The sequence below is a fragment of the Microchirus variegatus genome (assembly GCF_963457635.1).
Source record: "Microchirus variegatus genome assembly, chromosome: 5".
In the NCBI taxonomy this organism is placed as follows: Eukaryota; Metazoa; Chordata; class Actinopteri; order Pleuronectiformes; family Soleidae; genus Microchirus; species Microchirus variegatus.
This window is the reverse complement of record NC_139806.1, coordinates 14,244,400-14,264,243: the sequence shown is the minus strand read 5'-3', so window position 1 is coordinate 14,264,243 and position 19,844 is coordinate 14,244,400. Positions and strand designations below refer to the sequence as shown.

Genomic DNA, 19,844 nt, shown 5'->3' with positions numbered 1-19,844 from the left:
TAAACCCTTTTTTTATGCCTGATTAAAAAGTGGGATTCTATTTTCTATCTGCAAAAGTCAACAGAAACAAAACTTTTCAGAAAAAAACCCTAATACAATCAATCATTTCTGCAACCATGTCGACTGACGCTTCTGTATTATTTCATTTCAGTGCAAAAGCAGTTGCGCTCTGTCGCATTTTCAGCAGCAGAGCTGACCTACTAAAGCAGTGACGCTCAGAAAGACATTCAGTCTGTTTCCAGGTGTCTGCAGTCACTCAGAGAGATGATAAAAAAGATGTCAAAAATAGTGCCCGATTTATGGCACAACATAGTCTTTATTATATTTTATGTAAAGCATGATGCGAACATCCCCCCCGTGGGATGTTCACTGCTGCATCGAGTCAAAAAACAAGCTGTTGTGTCTGCCTCCTTCAGTCACCACGTCAGGACGTGGAAATGCAAGGATTGGCTTCTAAATTTAACACGAACATGAGTGTAGATTTGATATAAGGGATTAAACATCACTCAGGGCTACGATTATACTGTCACATTTACATAAACAGTACTGTTTGTCAGAAATAGCATGGTACCCTAAAGTTAGACTTGAAAAAAATAATCTGGTAACAGTTTAGATTAGGGAACACATTCACCATTAACTAGGGGCTTACTAGCATGTATATAAGTAGCATACTAGCCCTTTATTAGTAAATATTAAAAGTGCCATATGTAAGAATGTGGACAAAACAGTTACTACATACAAATTCAAAATACTGAGGTCTTTTAGGTTTTGTTTTCTGACATAAGTGGCAACCCGTGGTTGCTCGGCAGCTGAGACTCTACTGACTGCAATGATTGGTAGACGGCGGTAGGTGGCGCCACATGCCAAAACATGATTTCAAAACATAAACATGATTTGCTGCAAAATATTTTTTTTAATGCAAATATTTTGTCTGTACTGTTGTTGTTGGTGAGTTCAGTTTGTTATATGAACATTATTCCTGAGTCTCTGTGACATATGAGGAAGATTTTATTGCCAGTTGCTTTAGATTTATTACATAATGCACCTTTAAGCACGTATTAACACCTTATGTAGGAAAAATCTTAATTCATGTTGTAAAAAAAGAGGTAGAATAAGGTTATGCAGAATAAGGTGTTAATATGTGCTTATTAATGATGACTAATAAAGGGCTAGTATGCTACGTATATATGTTAGTGCACCTACAGGCATATATTCAATGATATAAATAAATAAGTAAAAAATAAATGAAAATTGATAGGAAAATACCCAAACCTTAATCTATTGTTTTCTGCATTAAATTAAACATACCCCATCATGCGTAGGAGTTACAGATATATTCAAAATCTGGCATTTGAGATGGGGACAAAGACATTTTGCTGCATTTATAATGTTAAAAATATATTATACTGTATGTATGTATATATATATATATATATAGGCAAAGACATTTCAGTTTTTAAAAGAATATACAAAATAGACATTTTAAATAAATGTTGGATGAAGAACCGCAGTAATGGTCATGTTTAAAGCCAGAAATATTGTTGTGCTGTATCCAGCATGAAGAACATATAACGTATAAACTGTATATTGTGTAAATAGTTGTCGAGATTTTGTTGAGTTGTGTGCAACAGGAATATAAACATATACGTTTGTACTACACCTTTTCAAACATGTGACGAGAAGGAGATGCAAATGTGTTTGAAATAAGCAATCTAAAATCTAAAACGACTCTAATAACAGACGTCTGCGTGTAGCTGAAGCTGAATTTAGGCTTTTATCAGTGGACACGTGAGCAGCACAGTTGATGCCACGCAGCCTGAAACTGCTTTCATTTCTCTTACATGTGTGTGACACACACTGGAAAATTCCCACCACTGCGGCAGGTGTTGGTTCATTTTGTGCATCTCAATGATATCACCGACCTCCTGATAAGAGCCATCCAGCGTGCATTTCATGGTGGAACGATAGCACAGCATGTGCTCGGAGCATACTCCCTGCGTCTCACCTGTTTGGGTATATATATATAAAAAAGAGAGAAGATATCAGATTAGCCTTCTTCTTGTCCTCACCAGGTCTATTATTTTCCCCAGAACAGCTTAGCCGAGTGTTGTCAGCTCACACTTTTCCAATTTCATACGTCCTTGAAAAGAAAAATGTGTGAACTGTTGTTGTTGTTGGACTTGAGCTGCACTCGCACATACTTCATATAATGTAGAATAAAAGTATGTGGAGTTGACTGCAGCTGCTTGACTGTGATTTCATGGTACAGCTCATGGAATGTGGTGGTGAGTCACTTTCACTATTATGAAGCCTTTCTCCGTGACTGGGTGTAACAAGCATCCAAATGGACACAATAATACGGCTTTAGAATATGACATCACGTGTGATTACGCGGTAATTACCTGCCCTGCTGCATATTCTCGGTATCCACAGATATTTTCTTTTTAAATGTCCTGATTAGACATGTACCTTGAATCTGTGTAATCAGGAGAGAGAACAACAATAAAGATAACACAGCTGCGCTGCCATGCAATTAGGCGTATTACAGCGCTGATAGTCGTGGACTCTCTGTCGTAGATAAGTTGATTTTGATGCGACAAATACACTGAAGAGGCACGGATAGCAGAAGGGTCAGAAGGGTTGCATGGGGGCCATAGCGTCCAGAGGGAATGAGGGAGATGATAACTCACACAGGATGACATGTGTTGTTCTTGTTGTTGCTGAGTCTTGTTGACCACTAAGTTTTTTCGACAGTAAGATTTCTTTTGTGGTTAATTTAACCATAAAAGGGCCATTTTTGCAGAGTAACTTTCAATATCTGGCAGTTATTTACAATTTACTGCATGTTAAAATAGTATAGTAATGATTTAAAATGTAGAAAAACACACTGCAGTTGTATATAAAACATTATACATTGCATATTACACCCTATTTCTTCAAGTTAACCTAGTTCCCTGGTGTCCTAATGAACATTATCTGTAACATGCTTTGGTCATAATACCATAAGGATGAAGCACCACAGCAGTTCAATCACCCTGTCAAAACAGCCCTGTTCAGAACGCTCTCTTTAGTAGTATCTCTTTAAAAAAAGAAAGAAAAAGTGGTGATCATTTGCAAGCTCTAGCAGGCACATTGCCGTCATATATAACTTGAAGTTTGTGTGGAACTCTGTGCTGCACTGTGCAGCCAAGAATAGAACACTCCGAGGACTTCCGCTCTTCCGGATACTATTGCCCTCGCCTGCACTCTCGCGTTTCTTTTTTAGTAATTTATCATTTATCATTATGACGTACCATACCATGACGTACGTGCGTGTTTTATCTCCTGTACTTAGACTGAGGAGGACCACAAAAACATGAGTGAGTCATCTTTTTTCACACTTTGACTACTTGAGTACCAAATATAAGGATTTAAATCATTGGTTCTCAAAGTGCGGCCCGGGGGCCAATGGCGGCCCGCAGAAACATTTCTAGCGGCCCGCAATGAATTACAGTTGATAGTTTTAATCCAGGAGCGACTAAGCTTGTTATGTTTATTGGACATTACTGGATACAAACCAACAAGTGTAAACTGTACAACTGCAATCTGGTCATTAAAATGATTACAAATGGGATTTCTTTCTGTTTTTTTGTTTTTTTTTCCTTTGGCGGCCCTCAGTCCAACGTTGGGTTCCTAAATTGGCCCTCAGGTATCAAAACTTTGAGAACCCCTGATTTAAATGATTAAAAAGTTGATTTTGCATAATATGTCCCCTTTAAATTTGAACAGTATCAAACAGTGTGGTTTCCAACTTTTTCCCTCTCTGGAGACCTGGACGCTGATTCGTCGGTTTCCTAACTTTTAAATTAGAAATTTACAGTAATAACCAAATTTTTGGGCTTTGACATGAAACTTTTCAGCTTTCAGAAACTGTTGCGTTATTACGGTAATGAGATATGCTCGGTGTTACAGGGTTAAATATTGAGTGTTTTTTTTTTTTTTACGAGACCGACCCCGAACAGTTTGCAGACACCAACTTGACCCAACAGGAAGTGAGCCGTTTTGAATTTAGCCGCCATTTCGCCACGACACAATAACTGTGAGCTGTACATCGACCAATCTGCTTAAAACTTCATAATGTGACCTGCACACAGGAAGTAGACCATCCGTACTCGACACATCAAAGATTGAAAAGGGTGTGGCCACCAAAGTTTGAAACAGGAAGTGCCCCATAACTTCGCCATGCATTGACCGATTGCCCCGAAAAACCATACGTGACACGAGAGACCGACTCTAAACACGTATGTTGCGGAGATTTGATTATTAAGTGAGTCGACCAAAGATGGAGTTTCCTGGAGTCAGAGATGAGTTCAGTTGAAAAGCTTTATTGGAAGCAGCTCAGATCTGAGGAGAACTGAGACAATGCCGAACATAAACCAAGTATGTTAACAGTTGGGCATCCTCTGTCAGTCTGTCTGTGAGTCCCAGAGTTAGGATCCTTAAAGGTGCTTCTTCTGCTGATACATGGAGCTGACCTTGGGGAGGACTGCGCAGTAGCGTCAGTCCTCTGCCCCATTCCGGTCAGGCGAAAACATGAAGAGACGAATTCTGTAGACAACAGTGCTGTACCGAGGTCAATGTGACAACAACAGTTCCAGCAGGCGCTGTCCTGAATTGTTTAGGCTTGTGCTTAGGAATGGGAGCTGATAACTTTAGAGAAGGCCGAATAATATTTTTCACTTACAACGTATACGTTATTATTCTTATTGTTCCATGGATTTGCAGTCATTTTTGAGGGGATTAAAATGAACGAATAAAAGTGTTGGGTGAGGGAGACAGTGAGTGAGGTCAGGGAGCTGCTGCCATAAGTACACTTAGAATGAACTGTGAGTACAGGGTGGGAAAACATGGGAGAGGCATAGGATCTTAGGATAAGTCAGAAATGGAGACCAGGCTTCACTACAACATTGAAATATTCTGCAGGAGCTGGATTTTAGTTTCTCCAGCCCAAGGCAACACAATAAAACTCTGACCCAATGGATGTAGGAAGGCAAACAAGTGAGTTCCCAAGTGAGCGGGATAATTCTTCTATAGCCAGAAGCTGAGGTGTATTTTTATTTTGTAAGACTCTCTGAAAAGCCTTCAGCTGTACAATTAAAGTCTCCACAGTGTTGGAATCAAAGTTCAAAACCTTAGCAGTGGGCTTGATTTATTAACATACGAGAAGAAAAGACGAGAAACAAAATGATTTTGTTTTCCCTCGTCTTCATAGTTTAGGCTGAATATTACTCTGGGTGAAGTCCGCAGAGAGAGTGAGTATCTTTCCTCAGAGAAATTCTCAAGTCAAGGCATTTATTGTTTACCCTGGAAACTAACAGCCTGTGGATTGTGCTCATCTCAACCGAAGGCTCTTATAATAGCCCTGCTGTTAAAAGAATCTCTTACCACATTGTGATAATAAGTGTGCGTGTTCTGTTTGTGTTATTGCTCCCTGAACACATTATGTAATAGCTCTGCTTTATCGCGTGTGTGTTTGTATACTTTGAAAGAGCATGAAACTGATGGCAATAAAGATAAGAAACTGTGACGCCTGTTCTGCCGTAGAAAAGCAAAAAAATGATGTTGTTCTCATTTATTAATAAAGACGAACCAGTTCCTCATTAACAGTCTTTAAGAGAATGGAGAAAAAGTTTTGCATGTAAGGCCAGTTGAAAGAATTAGGGCAAACTCTGAGTTAAATGCAAAGTTAAATAGAAAGTGAAGGAGCTTTAATAGCTGTGAAACTGGACTTATTACCAACCTTTTTATTGCTGGCTCTCTCTGACCATTTGATCCTAAGAGAAGAAAAGTGAAACAGTTTTTAAGACTGAGATATTTACCACAGACAGGGTAACATGTCAGTATGATGATATTTGCTAATATGCACGGGACACAATGTACAGCTGAAGCTGAGCCTAATCTGCAGGGTCAGTCACAGATCAGATTTAGATCAGAATAAAAGTTCCCATTCTAAATTAAAAGTTACAAGCCCAACACTTTGCTATATTCCAACAGACACCGTGAGGTCTTGTCGTGTGAATAGCAATATAGCCTTGAGCCATTAGTTGGCTGTGACTTCGTATTTTTGCGATTGCAGTGGGAATTGATGTGTGGAGGAAAGAAAAACGACAAAGTTCCTCTTTCAGGGATCACCAAAGCTATTGCTATTCACGCCCCAAGGGGACACGACTGAGTCTATGTTATAAAAAAATGTCATCGCAATCCATCCAAAAGCAGACATGTCATGTCTGTCAGGACTGACACCTTTTAAATCACACTGCAATCTGGTTAAAAATATCTATGAGTGTGTGTCGCAATGAAAATCTTCTTCTCTTTTTTACTGAAATGTGGTTTGTTGATTATAATAATTAAGTTATAGGTGTATAGATTAAGAGGAACTCTTGTAAATCACTTCTGTCCAACAAGTGAATGTGAAACCACACAACAAATCAGTCTTGACCCAGTGATTTAGGATTATTAATCTATCCAGGATTCTTCTTTTTTATGACGCCTGGCTCTCTCTCAGCTGTCTGCTAATACCCGGATTGGACAGTGATCACCTGGGTTTTATCATGCTGCATTTCACCTTTGTCCTTTGAAACACACTCGAGAACTTCCTCCTGGACACAAAGCAACAGAACAGTATCTGGATCTCAGAGTGTGTTGTGGTTTGAGTTTGATCTGCGGCTGCTTTAACAGTGGAATTATGTCAACAGACAAGGTAAGATGTACAATTGTTGGGGTTTTTGTGTATGAGAATGATTCAGAGTAAACTATGGGATTAACAACATACACTACGGTTCAAAAGTTTGGGGTCAACTATACCATTTTGTTGTGTTTTCCATTAAAAGTCACGCTTTTATTCATCAAAAGAGTTGCAAAATGAATAGAAAATATAGTCAAGACCTTGACAAGATTATAATTGCACCCTTTTTCAAACCCTTTTCAAGGGTTTTCTAATCATCCAATAGCCTTCTAACGCGATTAGCAAACACAATGTACCATTAGAACACTGGAAATGGGCCTCTTTACACCTATGTACATATTCCATTAAAAACCAGACGTTTGCAGCTAGAATAGTCGTTTACCACATTAACAATGTATAGAGTGTATTTATGATTCTTTTAAAGATGCCATATGTAAGAATGTGGCCAAAAACGATTACTACATTCAAATTCAAAATACCGAGGTCTTTTAGGTTTCGTTTTCCGACGTAACTGGCAACCCGTGGTTGCTCGGCAGCTGAGACTCTACTGACTGCAATGATTTGTAGACAGCGGTAGGTGGCGCCACATGCCAAAACATGATTTCAAAACATAAACATGATTTGCAGTCTGCAAAATATTTTTTTTAATGCAAATATTTTGGCTGTACTGTTGTTGTTGGTGAGTTCAGTTTGTTATATGAACATTATTCCTGAGTCTCTGTGACATATTAGGAGGATTTTATGACCAGTTGCTTTAGATTTATTACATAATGCACCTTTAATGTTATATTGATGGTATATTCTTCTCAACCAAGCGGTGAGAACTTACAGGAGTGACATGAACAGCCTTTCTCCTTGAGACTCAGAGCAGCTGTTTCTTTCAGGTACACGGTGGGCTGGATTTCATCGACCTTCTGCTCAGAAACACATACGAAACCAGCGGTTGCCACAGCAACCAATCGTGGACCATCACAATTCATAAGGTAAGAGCGGTGAATAGATTTCATAAAAGCACGGCAATCATTAAATATGTGTGGGACATAACGAGAAAGAATTAGAATTAGATTCGCAAAGTTTTAAAAGGGAAGATATTATGGTCGCCCAAAATAATTCTCATTTCCTGAAAATAACACGGTATCTCTGCGATGTTATCTCCGTGTTATCGCACCATGATTATTGCTATATAAGCAAGCTGGAAATTGCACCGGAAATAGGATCGTATCATAATATTACCTCCCAATATATTATTAAGATCTATACGTGTGTTTTTACTGTGTCCTTGAAGCAGAAGTGTTCTCAGGAAAGTGAACTGAACGTTCTTTTCCGTGCTTGTTCTGAATAAGTCATGTGATCACATGTGCTCCTTCACCCCAGACCCCAAACCCTGATGAAGGAAGTGCCGCTGATGACTTCCTGGACACCCTGCTGGGTGACAGTGACTCCTCCTCAGCCCCGGCGTCCCCCCTGTGGTCGCCGTGCACGACTGACAGTGGCATCAACGAGGACCCTGTGACAGATCCGACAGAGAGCCCTCACCCATCCTACTGCAACGCTTTCCAAACCTTCGACACGCCAACGCTCTCTCAGCCTCCACAACTGGACAATCAGCTGATCAAAAATGGAAAAACAGCCGATGTTTCCGTAAATCAATGTAAGACTACACCTCAGGGAGGAATATCTCTTATAGCCACAAAATGAGTCATGAATCGTCCCAGTCGTGAGCACAAACTAACCAATTTAACCCGTAAGTCAACCAGGACACCAGTCACGCACTGCACAGAGACTTGGATGTAAGAATAATCCTTTTCTACTTTGTGCAGCAGAAAAATTAGAGTTATTGACTGAGGTTCAAAGGGTCCATTCAAAAAGAAAAATAATTAGTTTTTTTTTTTTTCTGAAAGCATTTGTAAAGAATCAAAGGTTGCACAGTTGTCATTCATCGCACGAGGAAGCTGGCGTGCTGCTCTTCACAATGCTTATTACTGACCCCATACTACAACAAAACTGACAACTGACAACTGTCAGATCTGAAATAACACAAAGACCGCAAACGGAGAAAAGTGCGATGTTATATTTTGTCGAGTGGACTGTACAAAACAGCAGGGTGCACCAGGCACAGAGGTCTATAAGACACAGGCAGCAACCTCAGCATTTAAATGGACACGTGGTGGCAATTTTGTGAAACGTCTCCTGCTGTTTTACTCATTTAATCTGAAGGTTGGGAGTCCAGTGACCTCCAGGAGCGTGGAAGTGCATTTGACCCCACGGCAAACCAAAGCTGGCCCCTGTTGTCCAGTCAGACGCTCACAGTGAAGGACCTGCTGCTGTCAAACCTGGGACACAAAGTAAGGACAGAATATTTTTGGTGCGGTATTGGTGCGGTATTTTGCCTGTATAAGGATAAATCATAGATTCATATTCATCCTGCGAGTCAGCGTTTTTCTATAATCAGTTCTGAAAAATCCTCTTAGGACACCAGGTGAAACTAGGTCAAGAGCATTACAAGCCAATTTGCTACTGATTCAATTACATTTTTGGGGCGACTTGGATGGGCATTGTCTCAATTCAACTGTGATGATGAAGGTATTCAGGTTGGGTGTGATATGCAACTTTGCCCCTAGAATCCGACATTGTACAAACTAACATACACTGTCGTTCAAAAGTTTTGGGGTCACCTATACAATTATTTTGTGTTTTCCATTAAAAGTCACACTTTTATTCATCAAAAGAGAATAGAAATAATGATTTTTATTCAAAATAATAATTTTGCCCCTTCGTCAAAGAACCAGCAAAACTGTTTTCAGCTGTGCTAACATCATTGCACAAGGGTTTTCAAGGGTTTTCTAATTATCCAATAGCCTTCTAACTCGATTAGCAAACACAATGTACCATTAGAACACTGGAGAGATGGTTGCTGGAAATGGGCCTCTATACACCTATGTACATATTCCATTAAAAACCAGACGTTTGCAGCTAGAATAGTCGTTTACCACATTAACAATGTATGGAGTGTGTTTCTGATTCATTTAATGTTATATTCATTGAAAAATAAGGACATTTCTAAGTGACCCCAAACTTTTGAACGGTAGTTCAGTGTTTTAAGCGTAGCACAGATGACACATTTGCATAAGCCCCACTTTGCATTACCGTAATTACGTGACCGTTTGTGCTTCTGGAAAAATGCCAACTGTTTCTGAAAGCTGAGTAATTGCAAGTCAAAGCCTACATCTTAGGTTATTGCCATAATTTTCCGCTTGCGCTGTTTTGCAGGAAGCTGGCGAATCAGCGTCTTTGTCAGCTGAGAGAAGAGAGCTGTAAAAAACGCCTGTACTCAGTTTCAAATCTTTGGCCTGTGTTTGGACATTGAAACAAAGATGTAAACAAATGTGTTTGTGTCAAACTACAGTGTTTTTTTTCTCAGTAAATTTAAATTGTTAATACACTATTTTTTAACATGCAGTAAATTGTAAACAGCTGCCAGATATTGACAGTTATTCTGGAAAAATGGGCAAAAGCGCTTTACATTTTAGTAACAGGACATTTTCTGGCCCTTTATGGTTAAAATAAGCAAAAAAGTGAACTCCAGAGTCACTCTTGAGCACCTCATTTGCATCACTGTCATTTTGAGGTGAGCTGCCCACAGAAGGACTTTAACTTTGAATATTCTGTCCACTTGGTTCACAGGCAGAACAAATCCCCCAGCATTCCCTGCCAGAGCTTGAACTCAACGAGGATGAGAAGACTCTTCTGGCTAAAGAGGGGGTGAACTTACCCAGCAAACTGCCCCTGTCCAAGGTACATCCTTAGATGTATGTAGGGCAGATGCTTCAATTCTAAATCTGAATCCCCAGTCATACAAACCCTGCTGCTGCTGCTACTGCTAACATCATCCACTCCCCCGAGTCATGCTTTTCTCTCCTATTCTTTCTTTTCCCTCTCCTCCCACATGTTTCATCTCCCTGAGAAGTTTGAAGAGAAGGTTTTGAAGAAGATCCGGCGGAAAATCCGAAACAAGCGCTCAGCTCAGGAAAGTCGTAAGAAGAGGAGGGAATATGTGGATTGTCTGGAGGGAAGGTATGAGCCAGCTGCACTCACTCCACATGACATTATCTCTGCATACTTTGGCACATTGGCAAAAAGCAATTTGTTGTACTCTGATTTTGTCACACACATAATTAACTTTAACTGTTGCATGGGAAGGCGCTTCACCCACTCTGAGTATTCACAATTTCTGAAACACTAGTGGGGTTCACACTATTAGCATCATAAGTCGATCAAAGAGCTGGTTTGTTGGAGGTGGATGCTGATTGGCTGCTTGAGTACAGCAGCTATTTGGACACTTTTCCTCAGCTGATGGGATGAGTAAAACATTTTTAACTGTGTTTATAAACTACATACTAATGAGTATTCATGACATTCAATTAAAGGCGCTCATTTGGACATCATAATTTCATAATTTCTGGAATTGTTGTCTCGCGGAGCTCCGCTTTGTCCGTAAAACACGCAAGAGTGCTGGCGAGAGCAACGGTATCTGAAAACCAGAGGTTCGCGAAAAGTTTTATTCTTGGCTCCACAGTGCAGCACAGAGTTCTACACAAACTTCCAGCCTCAGAGGATTTATCTGTCCAGTGGATACATGTTATATATGACGGCAATGTGTCTGCTAGAGCCTGCAAATGATCACTTTTCCAAATGCTAACTGATGTTAGCTCCCAGTAGCCTCTGTGGCTGATGTCATTTCCTGTCCCTTAAATTTCGTTTGACTTTTTTTTTAAGGTGGACCTAAAGAGATACTACTAAACAGAGCGTTCTGAACAGGGCTGTTTTGGCAGGGTGATTGAACTGCTGTGGTGCTTCATCCTTATGGTATTTTGACCAAAGCATGTCACAGACATGTTCATTAGGACACCAGGGAACTAGTTTAACTTGGAGAACTAGGGTATAATACGACCCCTTTAATGCTTAACTAATGCTAATAGTGTGTACTTGTTGTAAAGTGTTACCGACATGAACAGTGGGAGCAGTGGTTTGTTTGGAATAAAAAAAGACAGAGCTAAGCTGAGGTCGTTGCTGTGGTTATGGTTGACCAAATCGAGCAGAGAAAACAAGATTGAACGTCAAACTTTCTGAGGCTTTCCCAGAGCTGGACACAGAGTTAATTAATAGCAGTGGAACTCATCGCAGCAGTAACAGACAGATCCTGCTGTTTTTGTTGCCAAACTGAAAGCACCGAGGCTCATTCCATTATTGATTCTCTAGCATTCTTCATTTTGTTTCAGCCACGGTATAAGGATCAACATCGGAGCAAAGAGCTGCACATTAGAATTGCAGAAACAGTCAACATGAACAGATGTGCTCCATTAACACATTTACAGTATCTCGTCGAGACTATAACAGGTTACTATGCTTGGACGCTCATGACTGTGTGTAGTCTCAATACACGCACACAGACTAACACTTTTAAACTAAATGCTCACATACATAATTCAATCATCATATTTTCTGATTAGCAGTCTGTTCTTTTTACGAGAACAGACTGTGACTTTTGCAAGCTTTTTTTGCAAGCAAGTTTCCGCTGCCCCACGAGAAATCGTGTTGCTACCCATAATCCCAAAATGTAAGAATTTTACTCCTTACATTTTCTTGGGCCCACGGTTGGTGTAGTGGTTAGCGCTCTCGCCTTTCCAGCAAGAAGACCCCGGTTGGAACAAGGGCCTTTCTGCAAGGAGTTTGCATGTTCTCCCCGTGTGTGCGTGGGTTTTCTCCGGGTTCTCCTGCTTCCTCCCACGGTCTAAAAACATGCAATATGTGGATTAGGTGAATTGACCGTAGGTGTGAGAGTATGAGTGAATGGTTGTTTGTCTCTATACGTGGACCTGTGATGGACTGACGAACTGTCCAGGGTGTACCCCGCCTATCACCCTATGTCAGCTTAAATAGGCACAGCACTCCCGCGACCCTCCGAGGGAGAAAAAAGCGGTAGATAATGGATGGATGGATATTTCTTACTTTTACTTTAGTGTTAGACCGAGTCTATAAAACTGTGCAAGTTATAGAGTGTGAGTCTTCACGTCTGGCGGTGAGTAACCAGTCAACATGACAGCAAAGTATTCCACGTGCAAGTTGTGCATTAGCTGTGTGAAGACGTTTCATGCGAAAAGCACTAAACCTGTCAAAACACAAGGTATGAGCAGGAGGAAAAGCAACAAAATAAACTATGTCATGATCTCCTGGGAACGATGAGTGTCTGTACAAATTTGTATCGTTATAATTCAGGATGTTTGGATCAAAGAGGCACACTGGGACGTGATATGCTGATAGAATAAGCAGCAGATGACAGAGAGTAGGCTCTCAGAGTGTGTCTCAGAGTAGGACAGGAGGGTTTTGTTTTTTTGCGCATTGGAGTTCAGTTTAGTTATCCTCTTCCTCCTCTCCTCAGCCACCTCCAGGCTGTGAAGAATGAGCCCCACACTACAAAGCCATGCAGCCTTTGTTGCCAGATTTATTAATCCTGCCTGCCACCCCCACACTGGCTCTTCCATCCATTGCACGTCCACACAAAAAAAAAAAGTGTCATGGCAGAGCTTGTATAGTTTGACCCAGATGAGGAAAAGACAAGGCAGACTGGCCCCAATTACCCCGCCACGATTGTGTTTGGTCCTCTCTGTATAATTCATAACTCAATAAGAACCACTGGTTATTGACAGGATTGCTTGATCCTGAGAGATCACCACCACCACGTCTTATCAGTCACTCATTTCAGAATAAGAGTCATCAGAGACGGTGTGAATGTGCACTAACATAACTGACATAACTGACTTTGTGCAGGATAAAGCAGCAGAAGATGAGTGAGTGAGTGAGTGAGTTAGGTTGTTCGACTGGTCACTGTGACTAATACACATTATTTTAACACAGCGTTTCTACCTTTTGTCAGAGAAGTTCAAATTGAGGGAGTAAACCTAAATCAAGAACATGCTTTTAAAAATCCTTAATAATGGACAAACCATACTTTCATACAGCAGAATCACCTGTTCATCAGCGGGATATGAATCAGTCATGTTCACCTAAGGGTCATCATTGAATGTGACCTCCTGAAACAACAGAGACAGAGATGGAGGTGGTACTTAGTCGTTGTATGAGTTGAATGGGTATAAGATAACACTCAACAGAGGGATACTGATAAAAAGAGAAATGATGTATTATTTCATACCATTCATGCTCTCCCTGTTTCACCTTCTTGTCCTCCTGTTTCTGCAGGATGTCTGCATGCAGCGCTCACAACCTGGAGCTGCAGAGAAAGGTCCAGCATTTGGAGGACACCAACAGGTGAGTCCTCAGATGAGCCTGAAAGCAGATGTTTTCAGCAGTTTAATGTCCTATATGACAGTTAAAAAAAAGTATTTTATTTTACCTGGACACATTCTTTTGTTTGCCTGTATAGCTTAAAGGTGCCATATGTAAGAATGTGGCCAAAAAACGGTTACTACATTCAAATTCAAGGTTTCGTTTTCTGACGTAACTGGTAACCGGTGGTTGCTCGGCAGCTGAGACTCTCTGAGACTGAGACTTTGAAAACATAAACATGATTTGCAGTCTGCAAAATATTTTTTTTAATGCAAATATTTTGTCTGTACTGTTGTTGTTGGTGAGTTCATTTTGTTATATGAACATTATTCCTGAGTCTCTGTGACATATTGGGAGGATTTTATGGCCAGTTGCTTTAGATTTATTACATAATGCACCTTTAACTGCTACACTAAGTGGACAAAAGTATTTGGACATAGTTCAAAATTACTGTCTTTTTAGCATTTTTAATGCTAATTCCACTCTTCTCAGAAGACTTTCCTCCACATTTTGAAAAGTGTTTCTATGGGAATTTGCACCCATTCCTTCTCTAGAGCTTTTATGAGTTCAGGCAGTGATGTTGGATGAGAAGACCTGACTCGATGGGGTTGAGGTCAAGGCCTCTTCTTCCACACCATCTTTATAGTCGTTGCTTTGTGCTCTGAGGGTGCAGAATAGAAAAGGGACTTCCTCCTCGCACTGTTACCACAAAGTTGGAGGCATGGTATTCTCCAAAATGTTGTGGTATATGCTGAAGTGTAAAAGGTGCATTATGTATTAAATCTAAAGCAACTGGCCATAAAATCCTCCTAATATGTCACAGAGACTCAAGAATAATGTTCATATAACAAACTGAACTCACCAACAACAACAGTACAGACAAAATATTCGCATTAAAATAAATATTTTGCAGACTGCAAATCATGTTTATGTTTTGAAATTATATTTTTTTGCTTGTGGCACCACCTACCGCCGCGTCTACCAATCATTGCAGTTAGTAGAGTCTCAGCTGCCGAGCAACCATGGGTTGCCAGTTACGTCAAAAAACGAAACCTAAAAGACCTCTGTATTTTGAATTTGAATATAGTAACCGATTTTGGCCACATTCTTACATATGGCACCTTTAAGATTGCCCTTCATTGGAGATTGAAATACCTGAGTTCAATACTTAAATACTTTTGTCCATATAGTGTATGTTAGTATTTTCTATGTGTCTAGTATTTTCTTTGAACATTACAAAATGAAAAGGCGGTGTGTCAAGACTGAAGGTAATCAAGTGCATTTAAAAACTGTGAAATGCTAATTATTGGAGTTTTCATTACAGCAGACCAACTTTTAGTGTAGTCTTTTTCTGGCAGTTCTTCTGCTCTTGTCTTAAGTTTGGGAAGGACCAAAAAAAAAAGAAAAAGACCATTATTGAAGCCATTAAATGCTGAGAATCTCAATTTCAGCAGCCTGATGCACACATCAAAGCCCTGCATGCTTGTGGTGGCTGTGATATAACTGGAGAGTCAAGGGAGGGGTTTATGCAGCTCTGAAGCCCAAGAGTGCTTTAAAAATGGCAGCACAAACTCAGTCTCAGATTATTTTGTCAACATCTCCTAGTATTCCCTTTCAAACAGATGAAATAAGACCATCAAAATAACCGTTATTATGCTGTCTGGAATATTCATTCATTGTATCTTTTCATTTGTTTCACTGTTGATTTCCTTGTCATGGAGCTACATTGTAGTCAAGTCTCATTATGTGTCTCTTGTTGTGCCTTTGCTGTGTGTTGTATCACACTCTGTCAGTTTTCCAATGATCTCCAATGATTTAGTCCCAGGGCCTTGACTTTAAAATTGCTGGCAAGTTGAATTAAAGAAAATCCCCGCTATCATGAAATTGCCAGAATCTAAAAAGGTCTCTACATTTCAAACCTGTCACAATGTTATCTGGCTTTGCTTCCTTCTCACGCTGCCATCTCATTAGGCTGCTTTCTTCCTGACGCTGGCTGGCAGAGCGCTGCAGCAAACTGAAACAAAACGTGGGAAGTAGCTGCGTTCGCTTACTTTCGTTGCCGCATGCTGCTATTCTTTTTGTTGCCAGTGAACAATGATGCCCCCCCCTTCCCCCCCCCTTTTTTTTGACAGTCTCTTTCATCTTGCTGTCTGTGTTTGTATTGCAGTGCTCTGTTGGAGCAGCTAAACCGACTACATGCTCTCCTTTCGAGTGGTTCCAGCAAGACACAGCACAAAGGGACCTGCATCCTGGTGAGATAGAAAACACAACAACATTTCATCTGACAAAAAAAAAATGCAATTCCTCAATGATGCATATATAATAAATATGGTAACATTTTAGATTAGGGAACACAGATTCACCATTAACTAGGTGCTTACTAACATATAAGTAGCATACTAGCCCTTTATTAGTAATCAATAGGCACGTATTAACACCTTATTCTACCTCTATTACGACATGAATTAAGATTTTTCCAACATATGGTCTAATGGAACATTTACTTGGTGATATTTGACATGTTTCTGTTGCAGAATTGAGATGTTTGAGTTCTGCCTGTTTTAGTTTACCGAGCTTTACCTCGTGGCGGGGCTATGAGGGGTATTAGAAGTCACGTGGGCATTGGGTGAGGGAAGAGACTGTTGCAGTAAGGCTGTGTTGAGCTATCTATTTTTCAAGTTTATTTATACTTAGGTTGATTCCCTCGTATGTAATGATACTACCCATCATTTTACTCCTTTACACTACAGTTTTTCCCGTTCACACCCACTGGGGTTAAGTGTCATGGCCAAGTAACACTGGGAATTGAACCCACAATCTTCAAGTTGAAAGACAACTCGCTCTGCCACCGAGCTACCGTCGCCGTTCGTAACAAACAGTGGCATCCTCCACTCACTCCTCCCTAGTCAATTTGAGTCAGGGAACTATTCTGGCCTTTGCACACAATAAAGGATGTTCTCCTTTGTTTGAGTTAGAAGTTTTTGATTGAAAACACAAAATGTGAATGACTCTCTCTTGCTGGTTTGTCTGTTCTGGCTGCTATGGAAACAAGATGGAGGCCTTCACAAAGCCCAGCCCTTGCCTAATTTAGCGGGGTATGTGTCTATGGTCAGAAGTGGACAAAAAGTCACTATATACAATATGTAAAAGACTTATTCTAATGCTCCAATAACCAAACACTTATTTATAAGCGATTATACGCTTACACACATGCAATTTTCGGCCAATAAACCCTTTACAAATGTTGCACAGTGGACTTTAAAGCTGTTATGACGAATGTGTGAGTAGCACCTGCATGTGCTTATCCTTTGTTGTAGGATGTAGGTTAAACCTAAAAACGAATTTTCTTCTCAACGCTGTGTTTTCTGTCTTTTCAATCTCGTTCGTGTGTGTGTGTGTGTGTGTGTGTGTGGCCTGGTTTTTGTCCTGCTGTCTGTATTCATGTCCAGGTTTTGTTCCTCTCGTTATCTCTACTTATATCCTCAAGCCTTCAGCCCGAGCCTTACAGCCAACTCGGCCAGTCAGAGTACATGGAGGCCAAAGGTCTGAGCGTATACATACATTCACTTTCTCTGTTTAACACACGCTCTGACAAACACAGAAACACAAACTAATGCCTCTCCAACATGCCTCCATTCCTCAGTGCCATCCCGCGCCCTACAGTTAATGGATGAAGTGGAGAATGCGCCTCCTCCTGCTTCTCCTTTCCTGTCTGTCTCCAGAGGCTACGAGGCCTTCTGCAGTTTGACAGAGAAGCTCAGGACCTGGACAGACGTGGTCCACATGGTCAACGTACAGTCTCGCCACCAGGATTTCAGGCACCGGGACGATCACTGACTTACACAGAATAAGAAAGACAGTAAGCAAAGAAGTGCACGCGCGGTCGCAGATGCAGCATCCAACTGAGCAAATATTGTTGCTATTATAGCAGATTGTCACTGCAGAGACTGAGTGATGTGTCAACGTGTGTTTGCCATTCATTCACTCACCGAAAAGTTAGTGGAGTGAGGAAATCTCTCTTTCTTTCTTTCTTTCTTTGGATGAGTGAAGCTTCAGGTACCTGGTGGATTTTTGATGTATTTTCAAGAGAAAATATTTGGAAAAACATAATGATTTGGTCCGTTTGAGCAAAAACTGCCAGATGGCTTCTCACTTTATTACTCAGCTTATGGATTCTCACTTTCATGGAAAAAACACAATTTTTTTATTCATTGCAGATTTAGTTTTTTAACTATGGAGAAAGTCATTATTGTGTTGGTAAAAAATATATTTCATTACATGCCTATTTCTTATAATTTAAAATATTTAAATATCTATTTAAAATAATGTTGCATTAAACAGCTGCTATGTATTGCATTTGAGGAATAATGATTAAAGCTGTCAGATAAAGGAAGTCAATTAAGCAAAACCATGTTATTGGTCATTCTTGTCTCAGGGTGCTGGTGTAGTCATTTACATCCACTGTTCTCATCAACCAGCTTATCTATTTACAACATCGCCTTCACAGTGGCTCAGCTGCAAATCTCTGATCAAATCTGAATCTCAAAACACAAAAGCTTAGAGGGATGAATACCCAATCTCTGTCTGTATCCTCTAGCACATACATTGCAAATGCAGCGATACTTTTCCCAGTCAATGCATGAGGGCAACGTTGAGGTCAGATTTACTTTAGAACTCTGTTGGTGAAGCGGTCTCTGTTCAGATTAATAAGGTGAACTCTGGTCGGGGCTTGTCTCACGAGATAGTAATTACATATTCTTTGTGTTAACACTTCACTCGAATACAAAACAAAGTTTGCAGACAGGGCAGTTGCTAAGGACACTGAGGTCACGTCCATCAAATGTTCTTGTTATACATTTAGAGGATGATAATATAATAATAAAAGTATTATAATTATAATAACCATCTACAGCACTTTTTTTTTCAAAACAGAAGTCACACACTGGGCAGCAAATTAAAGACATTAGTATAATGACAGGTACAAGAATTTACACATAAACCAGCCAAATGCTAACGTTAGCCAGTCAACATGCTAACTGCTGACTATTATATGATAACATGCTGGTGTTTACTTGCATACTTGGAGCTATACAAAATATTTTGGAACCCATCTGTTTAGCATAGCATAGCATAGTATAGTATAGCATGGTATAGCATATCATAGTATATTATAGTATAGCAAAGCATAGTATAGTATAGTATAGTAGAGCATAGCATAGCATAGCATAGCATAGCCTAGCATAGTATAGCAAAGCATAGTATAGCATACTATAGTATAGTATAGCATAGCATATTATAGTAGGAATAATTCAATAACATTTTTTTATTTATTTTTTTATTATTATTAATAAGAATTTTACTTTAGTGTCTTGTTAGTTATAATCTGTGTGGGAATGTTGGGTGTTAGGGTGTTAAGACACTCACTGGAGACTGAACTCAAAGAACACAAAAAGCTAATGGCGTAACATTGGCATCCTGCAAAAAACTAAAAGTCACTCACTACAAAAAAGAATCCAAGAATGCACAAATATTTAAAGTCAACACGCAAATAAATAACATGCATTACTGGTCAAGGATGAAATTACCTGGCATGACTGGTGGCATGATGTCCATGCTCATCAGACACCCTCCCTCAGGTGACCTGACTGAGGTCGATCAGTCTGTGGCAGTCGCTGACATGGTCCTGATACTTCTCCCTCATACCATGGCACAGTGTTGCCTCTGACACCAGGATGATGTCGGGTCTGAGGGTGGTCTTATCGACACCCTGTGGAAA

General features: G+C 40.1%; 1 protein-coding gene across 1 annotated transcript; it reads left to right on the top strand.

Annotated features, from left to right (window-relative positions):
* Positions 1 to 6,724: 6,724 nt before the first annotated feature.
* Positions 6,725 to 17,905, top strand: LOC310927241 (cyclic AMP-responsive element-binding protein 3-like protein 3-A; the record flags this gene model as incomplete). The annotated part of the gene is made up of 10 exons (XM_083889535.1): positions 6,725 to 6,739; positions 7,609 to 7,707; positions 8,099 to 8,375; positions 8,942 to 9,069; positions 10,409 to 10,519; positions 10,692 to 10,798; positions 13,982 to 14,050; positions 16,236 to 16,320; positions 17,518 to 17,611; positions 17,712 to 17,905. 10 exons carry the CDS (start codon positions 6,725 to 6,727, stop codon positions 17,903 to 17,905), a joined length of 1,179 nt encoding a protein of 392 aa, XP_083745661.1.
* Between the last annotated feature and the right edge of the window lie 1,939 nt (positions 17,906 to 19,844).